At 35.4% G+C, this 26,925-nt stretch overlaps 1 protein-coding gene across 1 annotated transcript in view; it reads right to left on the reverse strand.

Moving 5' to 3' along the window:
* The window catches only part of DNAH5 (dynein axonemal heavy chain 5), a 113,135-nt gene that overhangs the window by 34,843 nt on the left and 51,367 nt on the right, over positions 1–26,925 (reverse strand). Inside the window, exons 39-53 of the mRNA XM_050311536.1 lie at positions 26,293–26,427; positions 25,555–25,662; positions 22,776–22,929; positions 20,700–20,846; positions 18,868–19,109; positions 13,865–14,041; positions 13,500–13,704; positions 12,881–13,023; positions 12,024–12,158; positions 10,361–10,483; positions 9,121–9,334; positions 8,271–8,494; positions 6,303–6,498; positions 2,863–3,035; positions 202–332 (exon numbers count right to left, since the gene is read on the reverse strand). Of these exons, the coding sequence (XP_050167493.1) occupies positions 202–332; positions 2,863–3,035; positions 6,303–6,498; positions 8,271–8,494; positions 9,121–9,334; positions 10,361–10,483; positions 12,024–12,158; positions 12,881–13,023; positions 13,500–13,704; positions 13,865–14,041; positions 18,868–19,109; positions 20,700–20,846; positions 22,776–22,929; positions 25,555–25,662; positions 26,293–26,427 (2,507 nt within the window). The remainder of the gene's footprint in view (positions 1–201; positions 333–2,862; positions 3,036–6,302; positions 6,499–8,270; positions 8,495–9,120; positions 9,335–10,360; positions 10,484–12,023; positions 12,159–12,880; positions 13,024–13,499; positions 13,705–13,864; positions 14,042–18,867; positions 19,110–20,699; positions 20,847–22,775; positions 22,930–25,554; positions 25,663–26,292; positions 26,428–26,925) is intronic.

The following is a 26,925-nucleotide window of genomic DNA, read 5'->3' on the forward strand; positions in this document are numbered from 1 at the left end:
TGGTAAAAGTTCAGAATTATTGTAGAAAATCAAGCAAGTGTAGTAAGTTTCAAAGGATCTTCATGTCTTTCCACTCTATGTAACAGTGCTTAGACAACAGTAAACTTGTTCCTTTCATTGCAGAAACTGGGAGCACGCTTCATTTACAGAAAGACTTAAGGCACAAAGCACTTATTTACTTTAGTTCCAACTAATGCTCACCTTGTTAACACTATCTGGAACATATCATAGCCAGCTATGAAGGATGCCAGTCTTGTCAAGCTCTGCTTTCCTGAGCCACCAACTCCAACTAAAAGAGCATTTCCACGAGGAGTGCGAATCACACGAGAAATCTGCGTAATATACCAGTCATTTATTGCTACAATGTGTAAAAGTTACACACCCAAAAATTCTATGCTACTGCATTAATAAAGTTACATTAGCAATTAGGAAAAAAAAAAGGGAATTTTAAGGTTTAATTAAGGGATTCTATATTACTATTAATATATTCAGTGTATATTTGTACTTTGCAATATTTTCTGTAAGCTTTCCAAATAGCATAGCAACCACTTGATTCTATCAATGTGAATGTTCATTTATCAGTAGAATTGCATCTCATGCTTCCACCAAGTACAAGTAAATCTCAGCTGTGATTTCTTAGTGATGTGATATCACAGACTGACTGGTTATTAAAACAGGGAAGGAAATAATAACTTCCCCAATACCACTGAGTAACTTTGGTAAGACTCATCCAGGTCCTTTCATTGTGACCAGAAAGACAAGACGTCCCAGGCATATTAAATTCAGGACATATAGTCTTCAGTATTCTCTGCAGCAGGTAATAATACTGCCTTTACAATCAAACTTGTTAAGCTTCTCATTTACTTGACTGTGAAAATGCACAGTATCAGTATGAATATTTGATCACAGTGAAACATCTCCCGATTAGATCCCCATTTCTTTCACACTTTATTATTTGTCTTTTAAATCAAAAGGCAGCAGATACCAACTACTTCAAACTTCAATTCAGGACCATTCAATGTAAACAAACAGACCCTTTAAAATTCAGAGCAAAAAAATTTTCAGCATTAACTATGAGCTGCATATAGCACCTGTCCCTCTGTCCACAGCCAAAACACAATGCCATAAAACATGGAAACAGGTAGAAGATATTACCTGATGCTGAGAAAATATGTCTTTATGCACAGGAGACAAACTTGCTCCAAGCCCATCAGTTGCAAGAGGACAGATATTTGCAGAACCCAGAAGAGCCTACATTAATACCCAGAGCAGCACAGAGCCAGCTGCCTCTCAAAGGCACAATAATACCAAACATCTGGTTGGCAGCTGGACCCCTCTGTCTGAGCAATGATGCAGTGTATTGGTATAATGTTCTCTTTATTATCTTGAACATCCCTTTGATAACCCTAGAATTCCATCAAATAATTGACATTCCATGTCAATAAGCAACGTGGCATACCTATTTACTTGCCTTTCCTCTAAATTACTTTTTTTCAAGCTATTAAAAATGGTCATACCAATTTCCCTCAAATTTAAACCCATTTATTTTACATATTGAGTGCAATGTACTTGTTTTTCATATGTTAATGTTTTATAAGAAAAGATAAAATCAAGTCTGGAGGTTTACTCTAAGCATACTTAGTGTTTAACTGGAGAAAGAAAATTTAATTTGCACATCACCCTTGAAATATTGCTGATCATTTCAATTATGGCTATTAGATCTTTTCCAGGCAGAGGTACACAAACCATATATTGGAAGCTTTGTTCTCTATTTAAGAAATCCCTCAGCTTTAACTCATTCAAGCCTTATTACAAAAGCTCAGATTAGGCATTACCTTAACTGTGCTTATCTAGCTTTCTCTTAGAAGCTGTCTGAAGTCTACACAGTTGTTTCTGCTTTCAAGAATATGGAATCAGAGCAGCACTACATATTCGTTTTATCCAAGTGAAGACTAATACAATATTTCAGGTAGATGGTATACCATCTAGCTACCCAAAGAAGAGATTCATAATAACAGATGGTTCTTCAGTGAAGGGAAAAAAAAAAAAAAAAGGCAGAATATCATTCATTTTGCAGAGAAGACCTTAGGAAAAAAAGGGACTAATTTTGTGAAATTATAAGAATCCACCCCAGAATTTTGAAAACTGTAGATGCAGTGTGTTTGTCAACTATAATTAAATTTAAATTGTTTTGATATTTAATATCTTTGGGAGGGACGGTACAATTTCACATTCAGTTTTTAATAATTTATTATAAGAAATACAGATAACCTCACTATACAACCGAGACAATAGGGGGGTTAGTGTAAAAAAAAAAAAAAAAAAAGGAAAAAAAGGTTCTCCTTTGTATGAGGCCTGTGCTGTGTGGACAATTGTATCAAGCTGTGTTGTGCTAAAAGTTATGTTCAGGTCCAATACATATTCAAAGGAATTTTAAAAGTAGTGAGCATACTGTGGATCTACAAAAGAAGTTTGGACTACATTTATTCCTACTCTCCTGCTTGTACTCCTTCAGAAGCAACCAATTATGTCTTAACCTGAATTTCATTTGACTCATTCCAAAGAGAGGAAGGGCTCTCAGAAGAATTAACAAGAAAGGTTGAAACAGAGTTAAAATAGATAGCACCACGATCCCACCAGGCATAAAAAGTAGATATAAAAGAATAGTTCCATCCAGTTCATTTTCCAAAAAGTTTTTAATGGGTTTTAATACCTAGTCACAGAGTGATAGATCAAATATTTGTTAGCAATAAATTAGTTGCTTCAGTTTTAGAGGTAATTTACCTTGACTAATGCATACCTCTACTTACAGGATGTGAGGGCAAATGAACAACAACAAACAGCAATCCAGCAAGACTGTACCTTAACTAAATGAACCATAGCATCCTCAAAGAAAACCATGTCCATTCCAGTACCACGAACATTCTCATTGTATATTTGTAAAAACTTATTTAAACAATTCCGTAGCTGGTGAAATGAGCAAATTGGCTCATAGATTTTGGGAATATCTAAATTACCTTCCTCTGGTTTTTCACCTAGAACAAAAAGCAAATAACAAAACCTTAGCAGCTTAAATAATTGACAAAGGCTCTCTTGAGGATAAGTAAGTAAAGATAGTTAGAAGTCTCACCACACAGAATCAGGTTTATTATACATAACATTATATATTAGATGTACATATAAGAGCACCAAGTACACTCTGTCTACATGGCATCAGTGTAGAGAAGACTGAAATATAAGTCAGAATACATACTGAGAGAGTAAAGAGTGACCTTTAATGTGAATATTTATATCCACACAGAAAACATCATGTTGAATTGAAAAACAAATGCAAAATGAAAAATGTATTTCTCAAAATTCCTTGCCTTCCTGGTGACATTTTTAATGTGTGTGCCCTGTAAGGCCCCTTTTTAGGAGGCCTAAAAATTGATGTTTGAGCTATTTCATCTCAAGTCATTGTGTATTTATCTCAGGGACAAATATGTTGTGCTTTTACAATTCAGAGATAATAGGAGTATACGTAAACATATCACTAACCTGAGCATAGGGCTATTTAAAATTGATGCCAGATGTAATTTTTTTATATATTTAAGAGCTCAGAAATCCAGATCCTGGTCTTACACTTCCACCATAATGGGCAAGACTTTGTCCCATTATAAGGACAATTACAAACAAAATTGCACTTGTTACTCTTTTCACTTAAAGTCAAAACAAGGCTTCTCAAGGCTCTAACAAACATACATTTATATTGCAGACAAAACATACCCTTTCTACAGGAGGGCCTCCTACTTTATATTTAGGTGAAGTTTCATGCTAAAAAGCACATTACATGGCAGGCACATTTAAAATGTCACCAGGAAGGCAAGTAATTTTTAGAAATACATTCTTCATTCTGCATTTATTTTTCAATTCAACATGATGGTTTCTGTGTGGATTTAAATTTTCACATTAAAGGTCAATCATTACCCTCTCAGTATGTATTCTGACTTATATTTCAGTCTTCTCTACATTGATGTAATTTAGCAAGTTATTTGAGGATGTACACCAGTTTGCTTTTACTTCTATTTGATTCCGTTCAATCAAATATTTCCCATCCTTCTCTCCTTTTCTCACTGCCTTCTGACTACTTCAATTGTACAAGAAGAGATTCAAATGGCATTTGGGTATTCATGGGAGTCTTTTATTGCCTCCACTATCCATCACTCAACTGATGCCAACACAGATAACTGAATCATCCAATGGCTTAAATAATGACCTTCCCCTAAACTCACACAACTGTCTTCTGTTCTTTTGCATCAACTAACCAATATTCCCAGGTCATTTAGTAAAGTCAGTGACACCGTGGTTTTGTTTGAAAGATATATTGTTATAAGCCATATGGGTTATTCAAGAGATATGACAAGCATTCAGGAAAATTTGAATTAATAGTCATTTTTATAAAAGTATGTAACAGTTATTTCCTAAGAAGTACTGTATTAGCCCAGAGCCAGTATTTTTTTTACCTGATTTCTAGGGCACGTGTCGTGGTTTTGCCCACCAGCCCATCCCTGGGGCTGAGGATGGTTTTGTCCAGGTGATTTCCGGACAAAAAGCCAATCAAAAAGTTCAGTGATGCCTTTGCTAATTACATCTTTAAGAAAACGGAAGAGAAGGTTGTGGCGCAGTTGAAATTAGGAACAGCAGCCATGTAGAAGGGTAGCGGGCCCGAGGAGGGCCAAGGCCCCCTCCTCCCCTGGCTTGGGCCGGGGAGGGGGGCCAGGTACAGCACTGAAGCCTCCCTTCTCTCTTGTGAGAGAGTGAAGAAAAAAAGAAGTTTAAAAGATGAACTGCTTAGATGAAAAAAAACCACTATAGAAGAATTCCAGCCATGAGATAAGAGAACTTCCAAGGTCAAAGCTGCAGTCGCAGGAGAGAGAAGAAAAGTTCGAAGGGGGGAGAGCTGCTTTTTCTCCTTTCGCTCTCCCTCCCTTCAGCAGGGTAAAGACTGAAAAATAAAACCCTGCCACTTGTGAAAATTTGTTGGGGTGAAGAGACCCCCCATGCGGCTCACAGAGGAGCTTGTGGATGCACCAGAGATTTGTGACTTTAACAGAGAGAAAGCCTTATGCTGGAGTAAAAGCGGCTCAGATGAGGCAGAATCCTGTTGAAGATTTATGACCCTGAGGGGGATGACGACCTACGCTGGAACAGAGAAACGGTTCGGGTAGGGATGTTGGGATCCATGTGTGGGATCCATGCTGCTGGTGCTGGAGATTTATGATCCTGAGAGAACCTACGCTGGAACAGACAACGGCTCAGGTGGGATATTGGGATCCGAGTAAGGGATCCAGACTAGACCCATGCCGAGAAGTCAATCAAGGACTGTTCTCCCATGGGGAGGGACCTCCATAGGGAAACAGGGGTGAACTCTTAAACCATTATCCCCTGTAACCCTGTAGAAGAAGATCCATAGTAAGCAAGTGTCCCCTTGCAAACCTATGGAAGGAAACCCTTCAGGACCTGGGTAACCCCCAGCCTTCAGTTTTAGCCCAGGAGGGGGGTAGACCCAGCCCTGGAGGCCAACACAGAATGAGAGAGAGATAAAGAAGTTCCAACTGCAACGAAAGTACTACAGAATTACTGGAGAGAGAGAGAGAGAACTGGAATTCCGAGAACAGAAAAGGACTGCTTCTCCTCCTTAGACTAATATAAAGGGAGGTGAGGAGGAAAAGTATCTTCTGTAAATACATAATACCTCTTACTTAAGTAAAATTATTGTAAATATAATTCTTTAGTTTTAGTTTAATAATAATAATAAATACTCATACTTTTTTTTCAGTTCAGTCTCTTTTTGTCTACATAAACCTTCTCTCAACTGATAGTAATTGTATGGGAGGTATAAAAGTAAATTGAGCCAGGGCAAAACCACAACAGCACGGTAGTTACATTGCTATCCTTTACCTAGTACTGCAATCCCACCACTTCAAGTCATTCATACAACACTGCTTTGATCACTCTTTGGCAGTCTTGTCTATCTGCCTCATAAATGTATCTGGAAGTAAGGCTCTTGTATACAGACAACCTGGATGTAATTACAGACTTAGAAATCCCATTAATATAAAGATTATGACTTAGAAATTCCATTAATATAAATACATGCCACATCCCATAACACAGACTACCTTTAGTGTCACTGGACAAAACCAACACCCTTACTCATAAACTTATTATGCTTTTTTAAGAAATATTTTTCTTGGCATCTGTGATTATCATATCCCTTCCCTATTCTTGTCATCTCCCTGGTTATCAGAGTCCATCTTTACCAGTTCTTGCAGGTGTATCTCTCAAGAAGTCAACAAAGAATGCATCTATGTCATGACCCAGCAGAGCTTTTGTCTCTTCAAATTCCTCCTCAATGAGTTTTGCCACAGTTGCATGAAACCAGTTAACATCTTCTGCAGTTGTGAAACGATCAGCAATAACACACTTACATTCATGCTTCCACAGTTTTATCAGCACCTACAAACAAACAAACAAACAAACAAACAAAAAATTTAATATCTCCAGTGAGGGAGATTCCACAATTTCTCTGGACAATCCGTTCCAGTGCATACTCACCCACACAGTAAATTCTTCCTCATACACATACAGAACTTCATGTGCATCAGTTTATGCCTCTTGTCCTATTGCTTGGCACCACCAAGAAGAGCCTGGCTTAATCCTTCTGACACCCCACTTTTAGATATTTATACACATTAATGAGATCTCCTCTCAGTTGCCTCTCTCAAGGCTGAACAGGCCCAGCCCTTCCTCATAACACAGATGTTCCAGCCTCTTAATCATCTTTGTTGCACTCTGCTGGACCCACTCCAGGAGCTCCATGTCTCTCTTGTACCGAGGAGCCCATTAGGCTTGCAAAGAAGCCATACCAACTTAAAAGCCTTTATTTCTTTATTTAAAAATAATATTAACTTTAGAAAAGAAACAATAGTATTTTGGAGGTTTCTTCAGAAGACATACCTTGAGCTTCTTATTCTGCCCAATAGCAACTTAAGCTTACATTCAGTTAACTGTGCAAGAAGCCTTAATGTAGTATTCCAAACTGAAGTGTTTTTACCAATGAAGATTTTATTTCCCTAGCCCTAAAACCATATCCGCACCTTTTAATATGTTTATGTACTGATAAACCACTTTTCTAATTACCAGTACTACAGCCAAAGTAGTTAGAGAACAAAAAAAACCAAAACCACAACAAAGTATAAGTGTTTATATTACTCCTTCTCTAGATTCAATACACCTTTCAAGTCCTTCAGTTTAGTCACAGAATGCAGGAGGAAAAGGTGCCAGGTTCTTAATACTAGTAGCACTGTTTCAGTCCCATGCTACTGTTACACAGTAGTAGAAAAAAATTCCAAGTACTCCTTGAAGGCCTTTTGTTTCAGCCTAGAGCACCACATACCATGTCAAGTCTCAGAATTAATATGTAAATTTATAGAGTCACATTTTGAGCAATTGTTTGTTATACTTCCAAAGATTATTAATTGAGAATATATATACATATATCTTAGTGCTCTATGTTTTTAGCTTCAGAAATTAAAATCCATTCTAAAATTTAGATTTTAAATGCAGTAGAATTCAGGAGCTTATTCAAGAAGCAGGGATGTACATTAAACATGAAGTGATTATATAACCCAACAAATTTTCCATGACTACCATAAACATTGCTTTTCCAGCACTTCATGTTTCAGAGCTCAGAACTCTAGACAACTTTACCTTAAAACAATTAAAAGAGAAATTATGGTTTTCTAGAAGAAAGATTGATTATGGAACAAAAAGATCAGTATGACTTGTTACTACTTCTTCCTTTTAAACCATAAGCCAGAAATCATTTGTTAGATAGATAACAGGTAGTGATTGAAAGCCTCAAGACAATAATTGGAAGGAGGAACTATTTTTGAATCAATATATAAGCATTTTCATTTGGTTAAAACAAGTTCATTGCTTCTCATAATTTTATCTTTGCACTTCTTTCAAACAAACTAGCATTTGTTAGCAGTAGAAAAATAGAAGTAAAGTCTCTTGTGTCAAAAGAATTAGGTTTTGTTATAGCTTTCAACAAAGTTGTCATTTCAGTTGGTACTATAAAAGCTGGACTAAAACCGCTTTTCCTCAAAAAAACACTGAAATAACATTTTTTAAAGCAAACTCAAATGCCAAGATAGACTCTTCATCCTCTTAACTACAGTAATTATACACTATTTATAACAAAGTCACCGGTGTGCTGCACTTACCTTTGGTTCATTGATCACTTCTGATGTAGTGTTCAGCATTCCTTGCCAAATCCTCGAGAGGTCTCGAAGGTTGAAGACATAATGAAACTTGGCTGGTGTGGGCAACATTTTCAGCTTGGTAATCTGCCACAGTCTGCGTGTCAACGGAACCAATTTGGCTACTGTTTTCTTCACATCATCTGAAAATCCATGTTCACTACAGTAGTGCCCTTCTCCAATTACACCTGGGGAAAAAAAATTACCAATTGAAAAACACATTAGGGCAATACTAAGAGCAATGATCATCTGAAATTTCTTTTTCTTCTTTTTTAATCCCTAAAACCTTTTCCAGTTTGTTGAAATGGCTTTCTAGTCTTTATTCCAATCTTGATTCACCTGTTCTTAACACCATTCTGCCACCAGCTCACTGGTTATTTAGCTTTTAATTAACTGTCCATTAAAATGTTCTTTTTTCTCCCAAAATAGCTTGTACTGCCTTTGAATAGACAATCTTTTCTCAGAAACCAGTATGATCCTGTCCTTTGTGAAAGTCTAGTCATTAGTCACTCATTCTTAGCACCAGTAGCACATGAGCATCTCTCCAGCATTGTCACTGAAACAATGATACCTTCATGTCATTCTTACTAACACTTCACATATCGATTGATTCGGAGATGTGACTGGACCTGAAAAAATTACAGGTTAATGACATTACAGGTGGGGAGTGATTACTGAAGGAAAATGAGTTAGTAAACAAATCAGAGTGGGATTAAGGCTCAATTTTAACCATAATGTTTACAAACAGAAGGATAAAGAAAAATCAGTTACTATTTTCAAAAATGAGATGGATACAAAGGTAATTTCCCTTTACCAAAAATTTTGTCAATAGAAGAATTAGAAGGCAGAGTACAGTTGAACACAGAAAATTGTCTCTTCAGCCTCTGTGGAATGTCATTGCGACCTCCCCCAGGGTGGATCATGGCAGCCAAAAACTGAATGTCCACAATGTTGGTGAATTCACCGGGTTTTTCCAGGTTATACAGTCCTTTCTGTTCCATCAATTGCCTAAGTAACTCATTAGTGACCTGTAAAATAACCAGGTTTTTTATAACATAATATTATACATAAAATTAAATTAAATACAAAACACACTTATATACTTGAAAGACCTAATAAAGAGCATATAATTATTTTTCACCCAACCCCTGTTTATTTGCTTCAGAGAAAAAACGCATGCGAGGAATAAGCACATTTGGACTGTCCTTTTCATTGGTAATATCTAGGGACAAAAATCCTGGGAGTAGATGGGAATCCCTAGTTTAGAACTAAACGCTCATACTATAATTTATTCTCACTTGAACACTGCATGATTTCTATATATGCTGGAATCCCTTTTAACACAAATTTTCCAGTTTGTTCTAATCAAGCCCAAACTGATGCATCTTTACATGTTGCATATGATACAAAATATTTTTATTAAAATTCCATGTGTAACAATCACCAACATGGTTTTCAAGCTGCAAGCATAGAATTAGTCCGACATAAAAGAATGCAAGATCCTTTTCTTTAGCCATAAATGAACACCTTGCTTTTCTGTTTGACCAGCTGAAACCACCCCAAAGACAGTACATTCTACAACTATAGTTCTATAGAAATTCTAACATTAGTTTCCAAAGCAATATACTTCAGAACAATCTTGCCAATGTACATAAAGATTACTTCCATTTTTTCTAATGCAGAAAAGACACTCCTTACCTCTCAGTTTTCACAGTATTTTAATTATTGTCCACAATGTCAGTTTGCTATCACAATTTGTATGCCAAACTCCCTTTTTTTTTTAAATAACAAATGAGTTTGGTAAAAAACATTATTAAAATTATATTGACATGATTTAAGAAGTACTCAAGCTGCTTCTTGTAGTCAGCATATTTATTTTTAATTAATTCATGACAATATAATGTAGATGGGTTCTTTAAAATGACTGCTTTAAAGATAAAGTGCTACATATGAAATTTATCCTCTTCTGACTGATTGAGAAGTCAATTTTTTGGTGTAGCAAGAAAACAAAGAAAATATATTTTGTTTTCTTTTTTCTTCTTTTACAAACTAACCTGATCTCCCCATTCATTTATTATGGGCATGTTCACATCATCAATGAAGACAGTCATCTTTTTGCCTGCAGGTGGACCATAAGTTGTGCCCATGCGCTTGTCCACGTAACTTTCTATTGTACGCTGTTAAAAAGCAATTGTCAGCATAGTTACAAAGAGCATTTCCTTTCATATTCATAGATTCAATCATTTAAACATACTGACGGTTCTGTTCCATAGAATTTTACTAATTAAGGTTTAGACAAGACACCTACTGTAGGTAATAGCACTAGTTGAACTAGAGTGTCTGAAATCCCAAGCTATGCAACACTAAGCTGGTACTAAATACAACAAATGTCTAGAGTAGACAACCACGCCTAACAGTTTCACAAATTTGACTACATATCAAGCTTTTCTTTCATTTTATTAATTTATCAGCAAATTTGATGGTTACTAGCAATAAAGATTAAATTAAAGATGTGATTCCAGGAGACCTTTCCAGTAGGTATCAACGTACTTCATAAAAGCATAGAGTGATAATTAAACTCATATACATAAATGGACTTGATTAAATAATTTTGCCTAATAGTAGACTTACCTCTACTGTTCTTCTCATCATCTTTCCATTTCTCTGTTCTTCTTAAGGTCCAGTTTTTATTTATTCTATACCAAATGAAAGCTCACTTAACCATGCATAGTTATTCTTCAGTATAAACCTAAATATATGCATTCTTACACTGTGCCTAGGCTCCTGTCTTCTTACACAAGATGCATTAGTTAGATCAAGATTTTATAATTTTAAAGCATGTGTGTCCTAACAGACAATATTTTGGTTTAGATTAATAGAGACTTGACTGTTAGTCTTGCACCTCTATTTCAGATGTCTTGTTCATCAGACTCTCATCTATCATCAATTAAATCTACATTTATTCAATAAAAATATGGTACTTTTTGCTTGTAGCCCAATCAATAGAAGGAAAAATACTAAAGAAATTTAGACCAGAATTACATACTTGCATATTAAATATGTTACTAGTTTCTACCACGCTATACAGCCAGATGATAGGTGATGTATCAAGCTTATAGACAGCATTTCTGATTACAGGAGACAGTGCTTTTGCTTGGCATAGCAGAATTCATTAAAAATATTTCCCATATATATTGCCAGCAGATTAAAGACACTTGGAATAATTAATATTAGCTCAGTAGAAATTTGGACAGGCAGTATAGTTTGGGATTTAAGTATTCATAGGTGCAGCTGCACTGCATGTGTTCCTTTTTTAATGAGTAATTGAATTCACAGAAATTTAAATTGCAGACAGCACACTTTTTATGACAGATTGTTGTGGGTAGCACTTATTTTACCCACGGCGTTTAATGAAATCTGACAGCTCTTCCCAGTTAGCGAGAACTGATACATTTGACACAAAAACATTACATGCAAGAAGAAGAAAATAATATGCATCGTGTTTTAATAGTCCAAGAACAGCTCAATAACTATGGAAGAAGTTGAATGGAACATGTTTATAACAGAAGTCTTATATCATGTGTTAGGACACACAGACCATTTGAGCAGGTGCTTTTTTGTTGTTCAGAATCACTTTCAGCAGCATTCTCCTGGCAAATTCTCAGAACGTTCTCTGAAACCTGCCATGTTGCATTAGAAGATTAATGACTACTATACCTGGAAAATTAATGGGGTAGTTGCAGATGAAAAATTCAAACTCTTAGCCATGTGGCTTTCAGGGTTATATTTTGTCATAAAACCTTTGATGATAACAGTCTTTGCAGTTCCTTGCTCACCAATTAGTAAGACAGCCTAGACAAAGACAGCATCGAAATAAGATGAAACACAACAGCTGAGTGTCTCAGCAAAGGCTCAGCAATTTAAAAGCTTTAGTTTTTAAACTGAAAAGAAATGAGGAAAGCTATTTAAAGTGAGTTCTCAACAGAGGTTCAGAAGCAAAACCGTTAATGTCTCAGACTTTTGTAGGCCTGACAAGTTAAAAATATTTGCAGTTAATGGTCATGTCAGTCAGCACAACCAAACTAATCTATTATTCCATAAAAGACTTGAGTATTTGAAAAAGAATGTATTGTCTAGAGACTCAGCATCTGAAAGATTTCAATTGCCTATGTAACACAGTTTTGGTGAAGAACAGGGTTGCATAACCTAAAGTTACATAAACTCTGTAACTGCCCCATGCTGGCAGAGTTTATATCAGCAGAGTCTTACATGAGTCTGCTGCTCTATGTGCTTCTCCTTCTCCAACAGGTACATGAAAAAAATGGTTCTGTTCTGACCTGATCTCAGTTATAATACAGTTATTTCCACTGCAGAAAGAATGGGTGAGGAGAAGACAAAAAAGTCTGGAAGCAATGAGTATTCAAAAAGTTGAAGCATATTTACATGAATGCAGCTTCAGGAAACAACATTTTTAATTTTAAAAAAAAATCATCTTTTTCAGTAACATAATATTTCACTTCTAATTCAAAACCATTATCATGTGCACTATTTTGATGTGAAATATAGAAAAGTACCTTGCCCTGTTTTGCGATGGTTTCAATAAGGAAATCCATCCTCACGTTGTCAACATTAGGCACAAGAATGGAGTCATACTCTGGCATACCACTGCTGGGATATACATACTCTTCCACACGTGTATTCCAGTGCCTCCATTTACCTGGTAAGAAAGAAATTAAGTTAATGTTTTAGAAATACAAGGTATTGTATTCCATTCCCTTGTTTTCCACTGAGTTGACTCATCTGCCAGTGCTTCTGTCTCACATACACCAATCCCACTCGGTATAGTCACACCAAATATACAGAATCATATAATCATAGAATCCCTTAAGTTGTATCTAAGAGGCCTACTCCTCTTTCCTACATAAATTATGACAACAACAAAGACTGTCTGTTTTTGTTCACTTGACAATTCATCATAGCATTTCTGTAGCTGCTTATATTCACATTCTGACTTCTCACTGGAAATAAGGAAAAAGTTTAACACAATGTCAACAGTACAGTGTAAAACAAAACTTGCTAAGGGACACAAATGAAAGTAAGCTACAAAATACTTCTTCATTAATTCTTCAAAAGATGCACAATTTAAAAATTACTTTTAAATTTTAACCCATATGACCGAGCTGGGTTACTAACCATCAGATGCCACATAATAATCAAACATTGTATCTTCACTGCCTTCTGGGATACAGGGAAGATCAAGCTTTATTGTTGCATGGTTTCGAAGCCAGTACTCCATTTTGCATCTGTCCTCCAGTTCTAGCAACGCTCCTACGCTCCACATGAGAGAGAAGATATATAGCCTTTCCAAGTATTTTGGAGCCAATTCTCCACCTTGCTCCTGAAGGATTGAGTTAGGTTTTTATTTTCAATTGCCTGAAAATTCTACTGGATAATCATTAGTAACATCAGGTTAAAAGCCTTCAGTCATATTTCAATTTCCAGATGTCTTCAATGAACAGACAGATAAAGTAAAACTAAAAAAATCCACACTGACTTACCTTAGGCGGGATGAGGCCCTGCAGAATATTAATGCTCTGCATAATCACAAAGGCTTCCAACATCTCAGTCTTGCAATGCAGAGACTGCATGCTGAAGCCGTACAAGTCTGGGAATGATGAAGAATACAGCTGACGTAGAATTTCAGCTTCTTGGGAGGAACGTCTTTTCAAAAATCCCTGTTGCAAAGCATGTCAAGGAAAGAAATTTAGCTCCCAATGCAAGTCTCATTAAATTCAAGTAGAGCAATTCAAAAGGTTCAACAAGTATAAAAAGTTGATTTCCTGGGGGAGAAGAGGGGGAAGGGCACGTCTCAGATTCCCTGCCTGTTGGGCAGAGTTTAGCTAAAAGAAGGTCAAACTTAACCCAGGTATGCCTAATTCCTACTGGATGTTAAAGAGGGACACTGAAGAGAAAAAGCACTTTAAAGCTTTCAACAGCACAAAACCCATTATTTTCAAATATTTTTTAATCTCAACATCTGCCAAAAGTATGCAAAAACTCTACAAAGGAAGAATATTTACTGGACACAAGTTTGATTTATTCTGCACAACGTTATTTCTAACCAGGGTAATAATACAGGATACCCCAGAAACATCTGATAGTTGCAGAAAAGGAGTTAGGCTATCAGAGGGGATGTCTGCTGGTGTGTGTATTTACTGTGTGTCTCAGTATCTATAATGCTGGACAAACAAAACCTAAGTAAAACTACCCATTTCTTAAGATCACAGAAGAGGATTTGTTTTTTGATGTTTTTAACTCAAAGTAGTAACATGCTTCTTTGATTTAGCTTGAAGTTTTCTCTCATCTTTCTCTGTGTGGCACAATACTTCTTATTTACATCCTATGAATTTATTTCCTACATAAAATATAATCACCAGTAAAACCACTTGCAGGTTCTTCCCCAAAACGCAAAACAAAATCTTGTATAAATTGAAATAAAATAAATTCCCTTTAAATATGTTTTTTTGTTGTGAGGGTGGTTAAAACCTGAACAGGCTTCTCAGTGAGCTTCTGGAGTCTCCATCTCAAAACTCAACAGGATGCAGACCTCAGCAACCTACTCTGGCTGACTCTGCCTTGAGTGAGCTATATTCAACTACACCACCTCTGAAGTCCCTTCCAACCTCCACTATTTTGTGTTTCTATGATTCTTTTATACGCTTTCTACTACCTTCATAATATTTTAAATTCTACATTTTACTTCTCAAAGTAAATAAACTCTGGGGCTGGCTACAAATAGGTATATATAGGTAGAAAACTTTGTTGGAAAACAATGTGGTAATGTACTTAAGTAATGAAGTATCCAGAACTTCACTGATTGTTAAAAAGATATTAGGGTTAAGTATAAATGCTAATAAGATGCTCTTGTTTTGGAGAAGGTTGATGAGTAACGGATCAAATACCTTTAGTCACTTTGCAAAATCTGCCTTAGAAACACATTACACAAGAACAGCAATATGAAAAGTTTGAGATCTATTTTACTGAACTTGGAAGTTGCACATCACAATAGTGCATCTGAATAGGCAACTATATTTAGTTGACCAAAAATTGCAAGGATTGAAAATCTAAATAGATGCAACAACTTCCTAAGTTATCCATATTTGGGTTTAATTATTTTTCAAAGTTCTTCTGAAATATCAACAAGTATTATGTTTCATTCAGCATCTGAGAATTAGGGAACTAAAAAAGAAAACTCCATTTAATTCTATTACAAAAGTAAGGAAATCCTATACTGAACAATGCAAGGTTAACATCTACCCTGACCCACTGAAATATGTAGTATATAGCATAACAAAATAGATTTAAAGGGAGGAAGATCCATCAAGATATTTTATTTATGAAGTAAGTCCAAATGAAAAAAAACAAATAAATGCTATTGGATCAAATTATAAATACCTACAGTCTGAAATTTTATAGCAAATTTTTCAAGGGGGAAAGGAAGGGAGGTTGGAAGGGTTGTTTCATGGTGAAATGAACATAATTTGTTTGTGTTATATCCAAAGGCAAAAGCAAACAAACAAAAAAGTTTTCCTTTAGATTCTTGCTACCATCAAAATAAATTAAAAGTAAAAAGTTATGGATTAAGGGAAACTACTTTCATACAACACTCACTTTGACACAACTAAATTTTGTCTGCATATCCCTTCAAAGTGAGGAGATAAATCACAACTGATACTGCAAAACAGAATGTTTTTCTTTGTTTCTGCTGTCTTTCAAGATGAATCTATAGCACAATATAAGCTGAAACATTCAAGGTGTGATTTTCTACAAATCAACAAATGCAAGGAGGTAGAGCTGTGAGAACCTAACATCAGGAGTCCCTATGCAGTGTTGTAGGTACAGAAAGAAACAACAGAAGTGGAACAACATGGCAGCCATTGTTCCAGATGCACTTACACTTACACTTTCCCAAGCATCCATATTGGTTTAAAAAAATTTAAAAAGGTAAAGTCTGGCAGTAACATATATAAGGCACTTGTGTTGGTTGCATGTACCTGCATTGGTAAAACTGAAGTTTTACCAACCAAATTTTTAGGAAACCTATTAAACATGTTTTTTCATGATAAGAACACAAACATTTGAGACTTGGCAAAAGAACTTATCAAATGAATTAGTGATGATTCCCAAGTATTGTTAAGAGGTGTGATTCAACAGACGGTTCCATGTGATTTAATATCATTCTAAAAGGGAAAGTTCCAGCCACTACTAGGGAAATATATTAATGACTCTCTGCAGCAACCCTTAGTATTTCACAAGTATTTCACAAAGAAAGCTCCATAGGGAACAAGTCACAGGAAGGAGTCTCTGATGACAATTCACACTCCCTTTCCTCTTAATTGGTTATGGTTAAACTGGCTTCTGTTGCCTTCCCTAGTAGGTCTTGATGCTCCTCATCTGTTTTCAGGGTGTTATACCTGACCTGCCATTTCAGATCTGCATGTGGAAAAGAAACCTTCTGTCTTTTGCCAGAAATCACAAGTTTACGGCCTTCCCCACCTTGATAGTTTCTGTTCCAAACGCCATGCCCTGGGCACACTTTCCCCAGAGGAGTTCCTGTCTCCAGACCCAAAAAGAGGCACCAGGCATTTCCTGGCACTCAGGGCTTGTAGAGCACAATACTTTCTCTTTTGACTTATGTCTGTGCTGAAACCTCTAATGCACTAATGACAGTGGATATAGGCAGTGCCACAAACTATGGCCCGTGGCATGCCAAGTTCTTCTCCATTGCTAGACATCAGGGATTTATGGACAAGGAATCTGGTTATAAACAAGCAAGCTATGTAAAACTTTCATGCATGAGAACCTTTATGGGTTAAAACAATAAGAAAGCTGAGAATAACATGGAGTAACCACTTCAAAAGGCTGACATCTGAAAGTTAACTGTATTTTCATTGGGCTACTCAAGGGGCTATCTACGTGAGGATTAGTTGCATTTTGCATAGGTATTCTATTGGATTTGAAAAATGAAATGACAGAATGAGATTGTGAAATATTAATTTTAAAAATTATTTCAAAAAACTTTTTAATGTGATAACTGCTAGAAAGAAGGACAGTAAAATTTAGTCTGTTAACTCACAGTAACCTATAAAGCTTTGTTCTTTAGGGATAAATACACTCCAAGGGCCTGGATGGTGTTCTAATTTCATAAACAGGAAATTATTCCTAGCTTAAAATTAAAGTTTAAAGCCAATATAAAGGAATTCAATTTGAGATTAAACTGAAGAAAGGTATATTAGCTTGGTTTTCAGGGGAAGGTAAAGAAGTAATTATCTATATGATTACAGGAATCAGTGTCTTAGCTACAAGGAAGAAAGTTTTCATTTTTGATACTCATGAGACAGTCCATGTTTTATCAAACCAAAATAATGTCAACAAAATATGCTCAACAAGATGGACTAGACAAGAAAATATACAGAGAAAATAAATTAATATTTCTTTTAATTCAGTTTTTTTAGAAGTACTAATCCTGAGGAGTCTACTTCACCAATAAAGTTCTAAGTCAATACAGGGCTTAAGAACAAAAAAAAAAGCAGAACCGACTTTTTTTTTTTTTTTTTTAATTAGTGTTTTCTCTATTGTTTCCTTAAAAGGGAAGAAAACTGTAATTAACGCTGAAAGCTTTGTTAAAAGATATTACTACGGAACATTAGGTAGATTCTTGGGAACTCTTATATTTCATCTTTACCTAGATCTTTGCTACATGAAAAAAACCAGTATTCTCAAGTCTCAAAATGTATCATTCACTATATCGTTACTAGCATTCAGTCAAGATTAGGATTGATTTTTACTGGTTTTTAGAAGATATTATTAAAAAAAAAGAAAAAGAAAAATACTTTATAAATCAGTTTGATAGCTCAATATGCTAGATGCTGGTTTTAACTCCAAAACTTGTTCTGTTTTTCTAAATTATTCATTCCATGCCAGAGAGACAACAACTACTGCTCAGTTCTTCAGATATTTTGCTTCTAGAAATGTTAACATACAGCCAAGTGAGAACATCAATTTAAAAATTACATACTTTGATGCTGCATTGACTTTATTTCTGGTTCTAAATCCCAACTGCAATTAATTTGAAGAAATATCAACAGAACTTATATTTATTTTCTTGAGGATGTAAAGATTCCTGAGTCAGCTTGTTTACTCTTTTTTTCTTCCTTAGTCTGAAGCTGTACTAGGGGCTGCCAGGTAGTTGGTGTTCTGACAACTGAGTCGGTCTTCAATTGCATAAAATACTTTCAATTACAAATTTGTCCCAAAGTGAAATAGATGTTTTTTAATAGCGTAATATATTAACTATGTTCCTTAAAAAATCATTCACTCTTGTATAAACTACCAGAAAGATTGCTATTTTAGGTACTGACCCAAAAGTTTATAGAGTGTAAAAGCTATTTCACAGTAAAAGGCACAAAAATAGGAATGGGTCCTAAAGTAACAACAGTGAAGGGTTGAACAAGTAACCAGTAAAACTTTCAATAAATAAACAATCACTTAGCTATTGTACCTCAAGGATAGGACTCCAGCTGAGAACTGATGAGCTCATGAATACCATCCCATTTCTTGAAACTGTTGCTGGAGAAGCATTATCAATATTATGTGGTTCAAAGACTATTTTGCAATTTGGAGCCATAGGTATCCGATCACCATTTGCTAGTGTCAGAGTTCTGTTGTCATCCAGGACAGAATTAAGGTTCTCAATCCAAATAGCATCAACTGGACCATCAAGAACTATCCAGATGTGGTCACCTATAATCCCGAATAACAGATAAAAAAGCCAATGGAGGAAGTGCTAGTTTCTTTCAAGAGCCAGCTTCTTATCTCTAATAAATTTTGAACTAATTCTAAATTCATGCACACAGCCATAATCTCAGATTTTAATACAATTACCTTTTCCATCCCTCAATTTCAATTATTTCATTTTATCACCTATTGCTAATAGTTGTCCATTGTTCAATATATAAAGTGTCATCAGCATAAGTCACCAGTTTTTAATAGTCTGAAAAAGTGTTATGGATCCAGTCTTCAAAATAGTAATAAATTAAGTTTATTTTGAGTCACATAAAACAGCATAAAGAAGATAACAGTTATAGAAATATTTAAACACCACTCATTTCCAAAGAGTTTGCATAAATGTAGACAAATAAAATCACTCTTTCAAATACCAGAGGTCCATTAGAGGAAGATTCTTGTGGTTTTCTGCTCATAAACTTCATCCAGCTCCCTTTTAAGTTTTTCCTTCACTTTCCATTTAGTAACAGAAATGTATCTTACAGCCTACCTCTGCTTCCTAGGAGTCTCTGGCCCTGTTCTGATCACCTCACTTGGGTACTGAGAAACAGGTCCTGGTTGGAAAGAGATCTCACCTTGGCTTCTTCGGGAGCAGACAGCCCCGCTGTGCATTGCTAGATAGCCCTTGAATTGGAGATGTGCCTTCAGAGTGAATCCTTACTATCTACACCTAGATAGCTTGAAGCATTGCTAGGTATGAACCAAAGAGGTTCCAGATGATAAACTTCTCTTATTTAGAGGTTTTTTACAACCACAGTTCAGGTATCTCAAGTCTGAGATGGTCAGGAGTCCAATTCATAAAGAGACATTACAGAATTTTTGCAAAGAGTGAATTTGAGGAAGTCATATGAGTATTCTAATTTCTATTTCATCTTGAAGTGAAAAAATTTAAAAATCAACAGTTAATGCTATGCTACATTCTTAAAGGAGCTACATTGCTAGATTTGAGACAAAACCCAACAAAATTAAAAATATTTCAATTTTAAAAATATCTGTATTCTTGAAGACCAAGAGTTTTTGTATGAAAATAATGCAACAAATGTCAGGATTTTATTTTATTTTTCCCATTTGTCCTTAAGGCCTAATGAGAAGATCACATACTGATTTTCAGACAAAACAAAGAAGAATCCATCTAGCATCAAACTACCAAGGTCACTCTTTGAGTCAATATAGCAGCCTAAGAATATATGTCAGCATTATTTTAGGCAGAAACTGGTTGCCTAAACAGAATTCTCTAGTGCCATTTGAGATGGACTGTGATACATGCAGGGCTAGCTGGTGAGATTCACTCCCTTTTAACATGGCAGCTGGAGAACAGATAGAAATCCTGACAGCACCAAAATTTTTTATAGTATACCAGTACTGGCGGAACTGACTCTTACCTTCCACTTTTCTTCCATACAGGGGTTTAATATTCAAAAAAGAGGGTTTAGAAAATTCAATAAAATAGTATTTGTTACACTATACATAGTTTGAATGCAAATCATTTAGAATAGAGCAGCTTGGCTTTTCTTGTTTTATTTTGGAGGGAAGTGTTTTTCATTATACCTTTCTTGGCTCTTAAAGTTTTTCTCCAGAGTGTTGAAAATATTCCGTCTGTCCAATCATTTGTTGCCACATCAAGACGTCCAAACATTTGCGGAGCAGTTATAGCTTTAGGATTCATTCTCATTTCACGATGTGGCTGTCCACAATCTATGAAGGCAGACCATCAGTTGGTTTTTGTATTTCTTTTCAGCAGTCAGAGAACTTCAACAAATTCAAAATTATTACATCCAAATGTATGCTTTGATATACATTCACAATCATAAGAAGTTGTGTATTTACTTGGAAAACTTATCTCTTGCTATACATCAACATTTGTTAATGGGAACAATCAAAACAAAGTAGAACAAAGGTCTGAAACTTTTGAAAGTATAATTCGTATTTCATAGCTTCATTGGGAACAGAAGAGCAGCAACTGAAATTTATTTGAGGTTTAGTTTAATATTTTGAAGGCTTATCAAACAATAAAGCTTTAAAGCCTTTGGTTTGGATGCACATTTTTAAAATGCAAGGACTAAATAAGAGACAGATGCTGCACATGACTGATTGTGTTTCTTAATTTTGCCCAGCTGTGCACTTGCATACATCTTGGACTAGGTGAAGTATATGATATTGGCATATCACTCTGAATTCCTTTAGGCAGCAAAATTCTATCTAGACATAACATGTCCATATAACCTTTATTTTTTTCTCATTAATAACAGCTTAAAAACTCCTATACCTGACATCTTTAGAAAACCCAATATTAAAACTAGTCAGGAGCCTGTAATAAGAAGTTGAAAGAAAGAGCTAAAAAGTTACTTGTTTTAAAATATCTTTATTATAGTCAGAGTTCACTGACATATAGGATATGACAAATCATGTAGTTTAACATTTCATGAGGTTGTGTGAGAATACCAGCTTTGAAAAAGCTGGTGGTGGCATTATCTGGGTAGTAGTTCACATCTCAGTGGTAGGAAAAACATAGAAAAATAGTATAATGTAGAGTATCATATATAAATATATACCTGTTCTTACCTCTTTTTTTCCTAAATGGAACAGTGATTTATGCTGCAACATAGAGCTTACAGTATTTCTTAACAGATTAGGTTACTGCATGTATTGCTGAACTATTTTTTAAAGAAGCTATCTATTTCTGGAAAATTGTACAAGCAGTTTCTGAAATAAGGTAAAACAAACTTACCTCAAAAGAGATGTTTTTGTCCCCCAGCTATGACCTTTTAGTTTAATAAGCTCAAACAGATGTTCTTTAACAAATATTTTTATTTAGAAATACTGAGAACAAAAACCACACACACTCCTCAAGCCTCCAGTCAGGACAGAAAACGAATACCCTTTAAGACTTTGTCACTGCCTTAACCAGGAACTATCTCCTATCAGCAACAAATGACAGAAGTAGTTATTTCATACTGCAGATAAAGACCCTGTCTTGTGAACTGTGTTCAAAAACAACTAAATACTTATAATCTCTTCTCTGTGGTGACCCAGTGATAGGACCCAAAGGGGAAGTTTAGGTTAGATATTGGAAAAAGGTTCTTCCCCCAGAGGATGGTTGGGCAATGGAACCGGCTCCCCAGGGAAGTGGTCACAGCACCAAGCCTGACAGAGTTCACAAAGCATTTGGATGACACTTTCAGGCACACAGTGTGACTCCTAGGGATGTCATGTGGAGGGCCATGAGATGGACTTGATGGTCCTTGTGCATTCCTTCCAACTCAGCATGTTCTGTGATTAGGGAAAGGTCTCAGCCAACCCAGGAGATGCTTTAATCACTTGTCTAAGCTGCCTACCTAAGACAGAACTCCTCTTGCTTAATGTTTTTAGAATAAGAACTTCTAATATAAGTATCATAATGTGGAAAATAGGACATAAAGCATATGACTTGTAAATGTCAGACATTTTTAAGCTTTTAAAAGATACTATTACAATTAGTATCTCAACACACAAGCTGATTCTTCCAGTAATATTTTCTCACAGCGAAGAAATTGAAGCTTTCTGTAAAGAAACAGTGTGGTTTAAAGTTTACATTTTAAAAGTTCAATAACTGTACAATACAGAAAAATACAAATACTCACATACCTGTCATTGCTTTCAATAAAGTGTGAATGCAGGTAGTTTTTCCTGCACCGCTAGGTCCTAGTGTCATCAATCCATGCCTTACTCTCTGGGTTTCAAAGAGCTGGATAACTTTCAGTTTCCAAGGAGGATGACTAACAAGTCCAGCTTCCTCCACCTACAGATAGTGACAGAAAACCAAATTAATATTGTTTTAGTGCACAAGATACTTTGATGCTTTAACAAAAGCATGTATCTTCAGCAGATTACTACAATCTTTGTAAAGGCTTTGTGGATATAAAAAAACTGTTGGAAAAAGAAGAGATATCTGGTACTCAAATATACATTCAGAAAAAATAAAATAAGATAAACCATCTTTTTTTTAGCTCTTCTTAGTGTTAAAACATAATTTCAAGGAAAAGCCAAGGATTTTAGAAACACTTTTGCTAGTAATGTCTTTCACAGTTACATAGCATTTTCCACTTGCTTCTCAGAAGAGCTGCCTTTTATGACGATGATGACTTGTGTTTCTAAATGCTTAAAATAACCAAAAATTTTTATGTCAGGCATCGTTAAATATTTTTTAGTATACAGACAGATTTTTGAGTAACTTCTCAGTAACATTTTCCCAAGAAAAACCATTATTTTTTAAAATCAAATATCATATGCTTATTAACATCTTTAAGCTTGGAACTAATACTAATAAAAAGTAGTAATCTCCATATAATGGTGTTGGTTTTGCTTGTGAAAATGACTCTGCTTGATATGAACTAGAAAGTAGTTAGTCAGTAGAGAAAAGTTAGAACTATCTCCTAAGGATTCATAGCACACTATGTTTCTGACAGTCAAAAACATTTCTACAACTTCAAGATCACGATATAAAGGTGAATCTCTCAAAATAACAATTATATTTTAATTTTGGTATAATTTCTGCTCAACAAACATCTCAGAAACGATTATCACTAAAAAGAGGACTAACTTTTTACTGATAAGATAAAACTCAGCTTTTACAATTACTGTCACGTAGTCAGTTAGAACCATTGAACTGGAATTACCACCTGCTGTATCACCTGCATAATAAAGGTCATACCAGTTCAACTTATTTATCTCTCTTTGCAAGGAAGCCAAGAACAGAAGGCAGAACAAGGTGAATTCATGAACAGTATCAAGTCCATGCTGCCACCAACTTCTCATCACCATGAAGAACACCAATGTGGAAGCAATGGAGTTTGCAAAATACGGTGTAAGCGTCATATGCTCCTTTTTCAAGGATACACAAGAAAACTCTGTTATCTTTTACGTATTAGAAACTCTCACAGTTGACACCAAACCAGCCAAGATACCTTTCTTTACAGTATCGAATATAGCCTTCTGACTTGTTTTCAGAGTCAACATATATACAGATATATATGCAAAATCTGATACAATAGAATGTATCAGATTTTTTCTTCACATAACACAAAATGGTCATGGGAGCTATTTCTTCACTCTAATATAATGGCATCAATGGAGACTCTTCTTAACAATTTCTAAAATTCATGGATATTATAATAATCTTGTGAACTAGATACTTCCTTTATCAATAAAAAAGTATGGTCGCAAGCAGACTTGACATGTTCTCAAATGGTTCTCTTTTAACACATGTAATATGTAGTGGATCTGGTTGGGATGGAGTTAATTTTCTTCATAACCCACATGGGGCCATGTTTTAGATTTGTGATCAAAACAGTGTTGATAACACCACTGTTTTGGCTGTTGCTTAACTATGTTTCACAGCATCAAGGACTTCTTTGTTTCTCACTCTGCTCTGTCCATGAGAAGGTAAGTGATGTGCAAGAGGCTGGGAGAGGTGACTCCAGCTGACTAAAGGGATACTCTGTACCACAGAATGATAGAACAGTTTGGGTTCAAAAGCACCTTTAAACGTCATCTAGCCCAATGCTCCAGCAGTGCTAACATCATGCTCAGCAATAAAACTGGGGGAAAGTTTCTCCAAAGTAGCCATTGCTCAGAGACTGGCTGAAAATCAGTATGCTAGTGGTCAGTAACTGTTTTTGCATCACTTTTTTTCTATTTCTTTTTTCTTCATTTATTAAACTGTCTTGATCTAGACCCATGAGTTTTTTTGCACTCTCTTCTGCCCTTCTGAATCTCTCTCCCAGTCTCCTGGGGGAAAGTGAGCAAGTGATTGGCTGTTGGCTTAGCTGCCAGATATAAAGCTAACATATCTATATTAGAGATATAGATCTAATAAAATTATTAGTAGATATCTAATATATATATATTATTTTACATATCTATTTATTAGATATATATCTATATATATACTATTTATATTACTATATATATCTATTATGAATGTATATAAATTATATTTATAAATGTATATAAATTATATTCTTAAGTTGGTCCTATTGAAATGCTAAAAACATCTAGTGGGAAATTAAAAAGAAGTATCATTTTAGGTAAATATTTTCTCAAGTTCATGTTCCAATTGTTTGTTTCTATACAAATATTTAATCCTGGGTCATGTAAGGCAAACTTACATACATGCATTTTTAAAACTGAACCCCAAAAATGACTCACAAGAAAACACAGTACCCCACAATCACAATTCAGCAACCTCCTGAAAAAAAAGCTTAATAACAATAATATGCCAATGGTAAAGATTTATGGAAAAGCTTACTGTTCTTCTAAATAGTAAAACAAAGTTACCAGTTGGATAGATTCAGCAACAATAACTTTCTTAGATGTCACATCATGATAGTTATGCCACAGCAGCACAGATCAAGAGAAACATCACCTGCTTGTCAATGGCTGCTTCAAGCTCAGGATAGCCTGCTTTATCAAGCTGGATATCTGGAAACAGGTCTTCAATTAGACTCAGGAATAAGGGTTCATCTTCATCAATCTAGTGAAAATCAGGGAAAACAATAAGCCACACAGATTAAAACCTATTTTATTTATTCTATCATCTTTTAAAAAAACAATCTCTAAGTCCTGCAGATCTAAAGACATATTTGAGAAGATAGGGAACCACGTATGGTAATCCTCTAGGTGCCAAACACTAGTAGGACACAGCAGAAAGGGTTCACGTGATGCTTCCAGTTATCAAAATAAACCATTAACATACAGACTGAATTTCTTAAGTAGATTTTAGCAATAACATTATTTGTCTAAGATATTAAAAAAAAAAAAAAGGTGCAGCATCACAACAGAAGAGGGTTTTTCAGCTATTTAGACGATTGAGTTGGTACTCATTACTGTGAATAACAGGTTATTTCAAAGAATTATTAAATACTGAAGGTCAACATTTCTAAAATTACTACACAGACATATATTTTGTCACTTATTTCTCACTGCCTCCTCAGCCCCATACAGGATATTGTGAACAAAATTATCTCTATCCCAGCCAAAATATTCTATTCAGAGAATGAAACATTTCCAAGCTAGCTTCAGTGTAAAGGTCACATCCAATCTTCTAGTGATCACGTAACTCCAAAGTGCAGTATAAGTAATTTATCAGGCCCTCAGAACTTACTAGTTTAGACAGGTTCATATCTCTCAGCACACGCATGACAATGGTTGATTCAGTGTCTGTGGGATTTGCTCTTTTTGCTGCTCCTAATGTACGTAGCACAGACAGTATATTCCGCAAGCCAAAATCATAATGCACCTAGAAGATATGTGAAGTTTGGGAAAATTTTCTCCAAGTTAACAGGGATGAATCAATTCTTATTTACTATTTAAGATACAGACATGTATGAGAAGTAGCACATGTGGTTTAAATGCCTCCAAACATCTAACAACAAGACTGTGGCTGTATGACTAACTATGGGTGACTTCACTCTCCAACTCTGCTACCATCTACTAAACCATAATATGTGTCAGAAAAAAGAAATGTAATCATAAGGACTATCAAGAGATACCCCATCAGTATTACTTTTAATTCTCTGTGGCCCTTGGAAACTGACTTTGAGACACATCTAAACACATAGAGGGAACACAAACCAAATGCCTGTCAATCGACTCTGTAGGGCCAACTAGTATAATAATAAGCCCTTTATTTTTCTTAGTCATCACCAATCATTAAAGTTAGATCTTAATAATAAGCAGTGTTCTGAATGACAGTCCCATTCTTGTACTGACAACCAGTACTGGGAGTTAATCCTCC

This window comes from Myiozetetes cayanensis, unplaced genomic scaffold (assembly GCF_022539395.1).
Source record: "Myiozetetes cayanensis isolate MyiCay16 unplaced genomic scaffold, myiCay2020 scf1, whole genome shotgun sequence".
Lineage (NCBI taxonomy): Eukaryota > Metazoa > Chordata > Aves > Passeriformes > Tyrannidae > Myiozetetes > Myiozetetes cayanensis.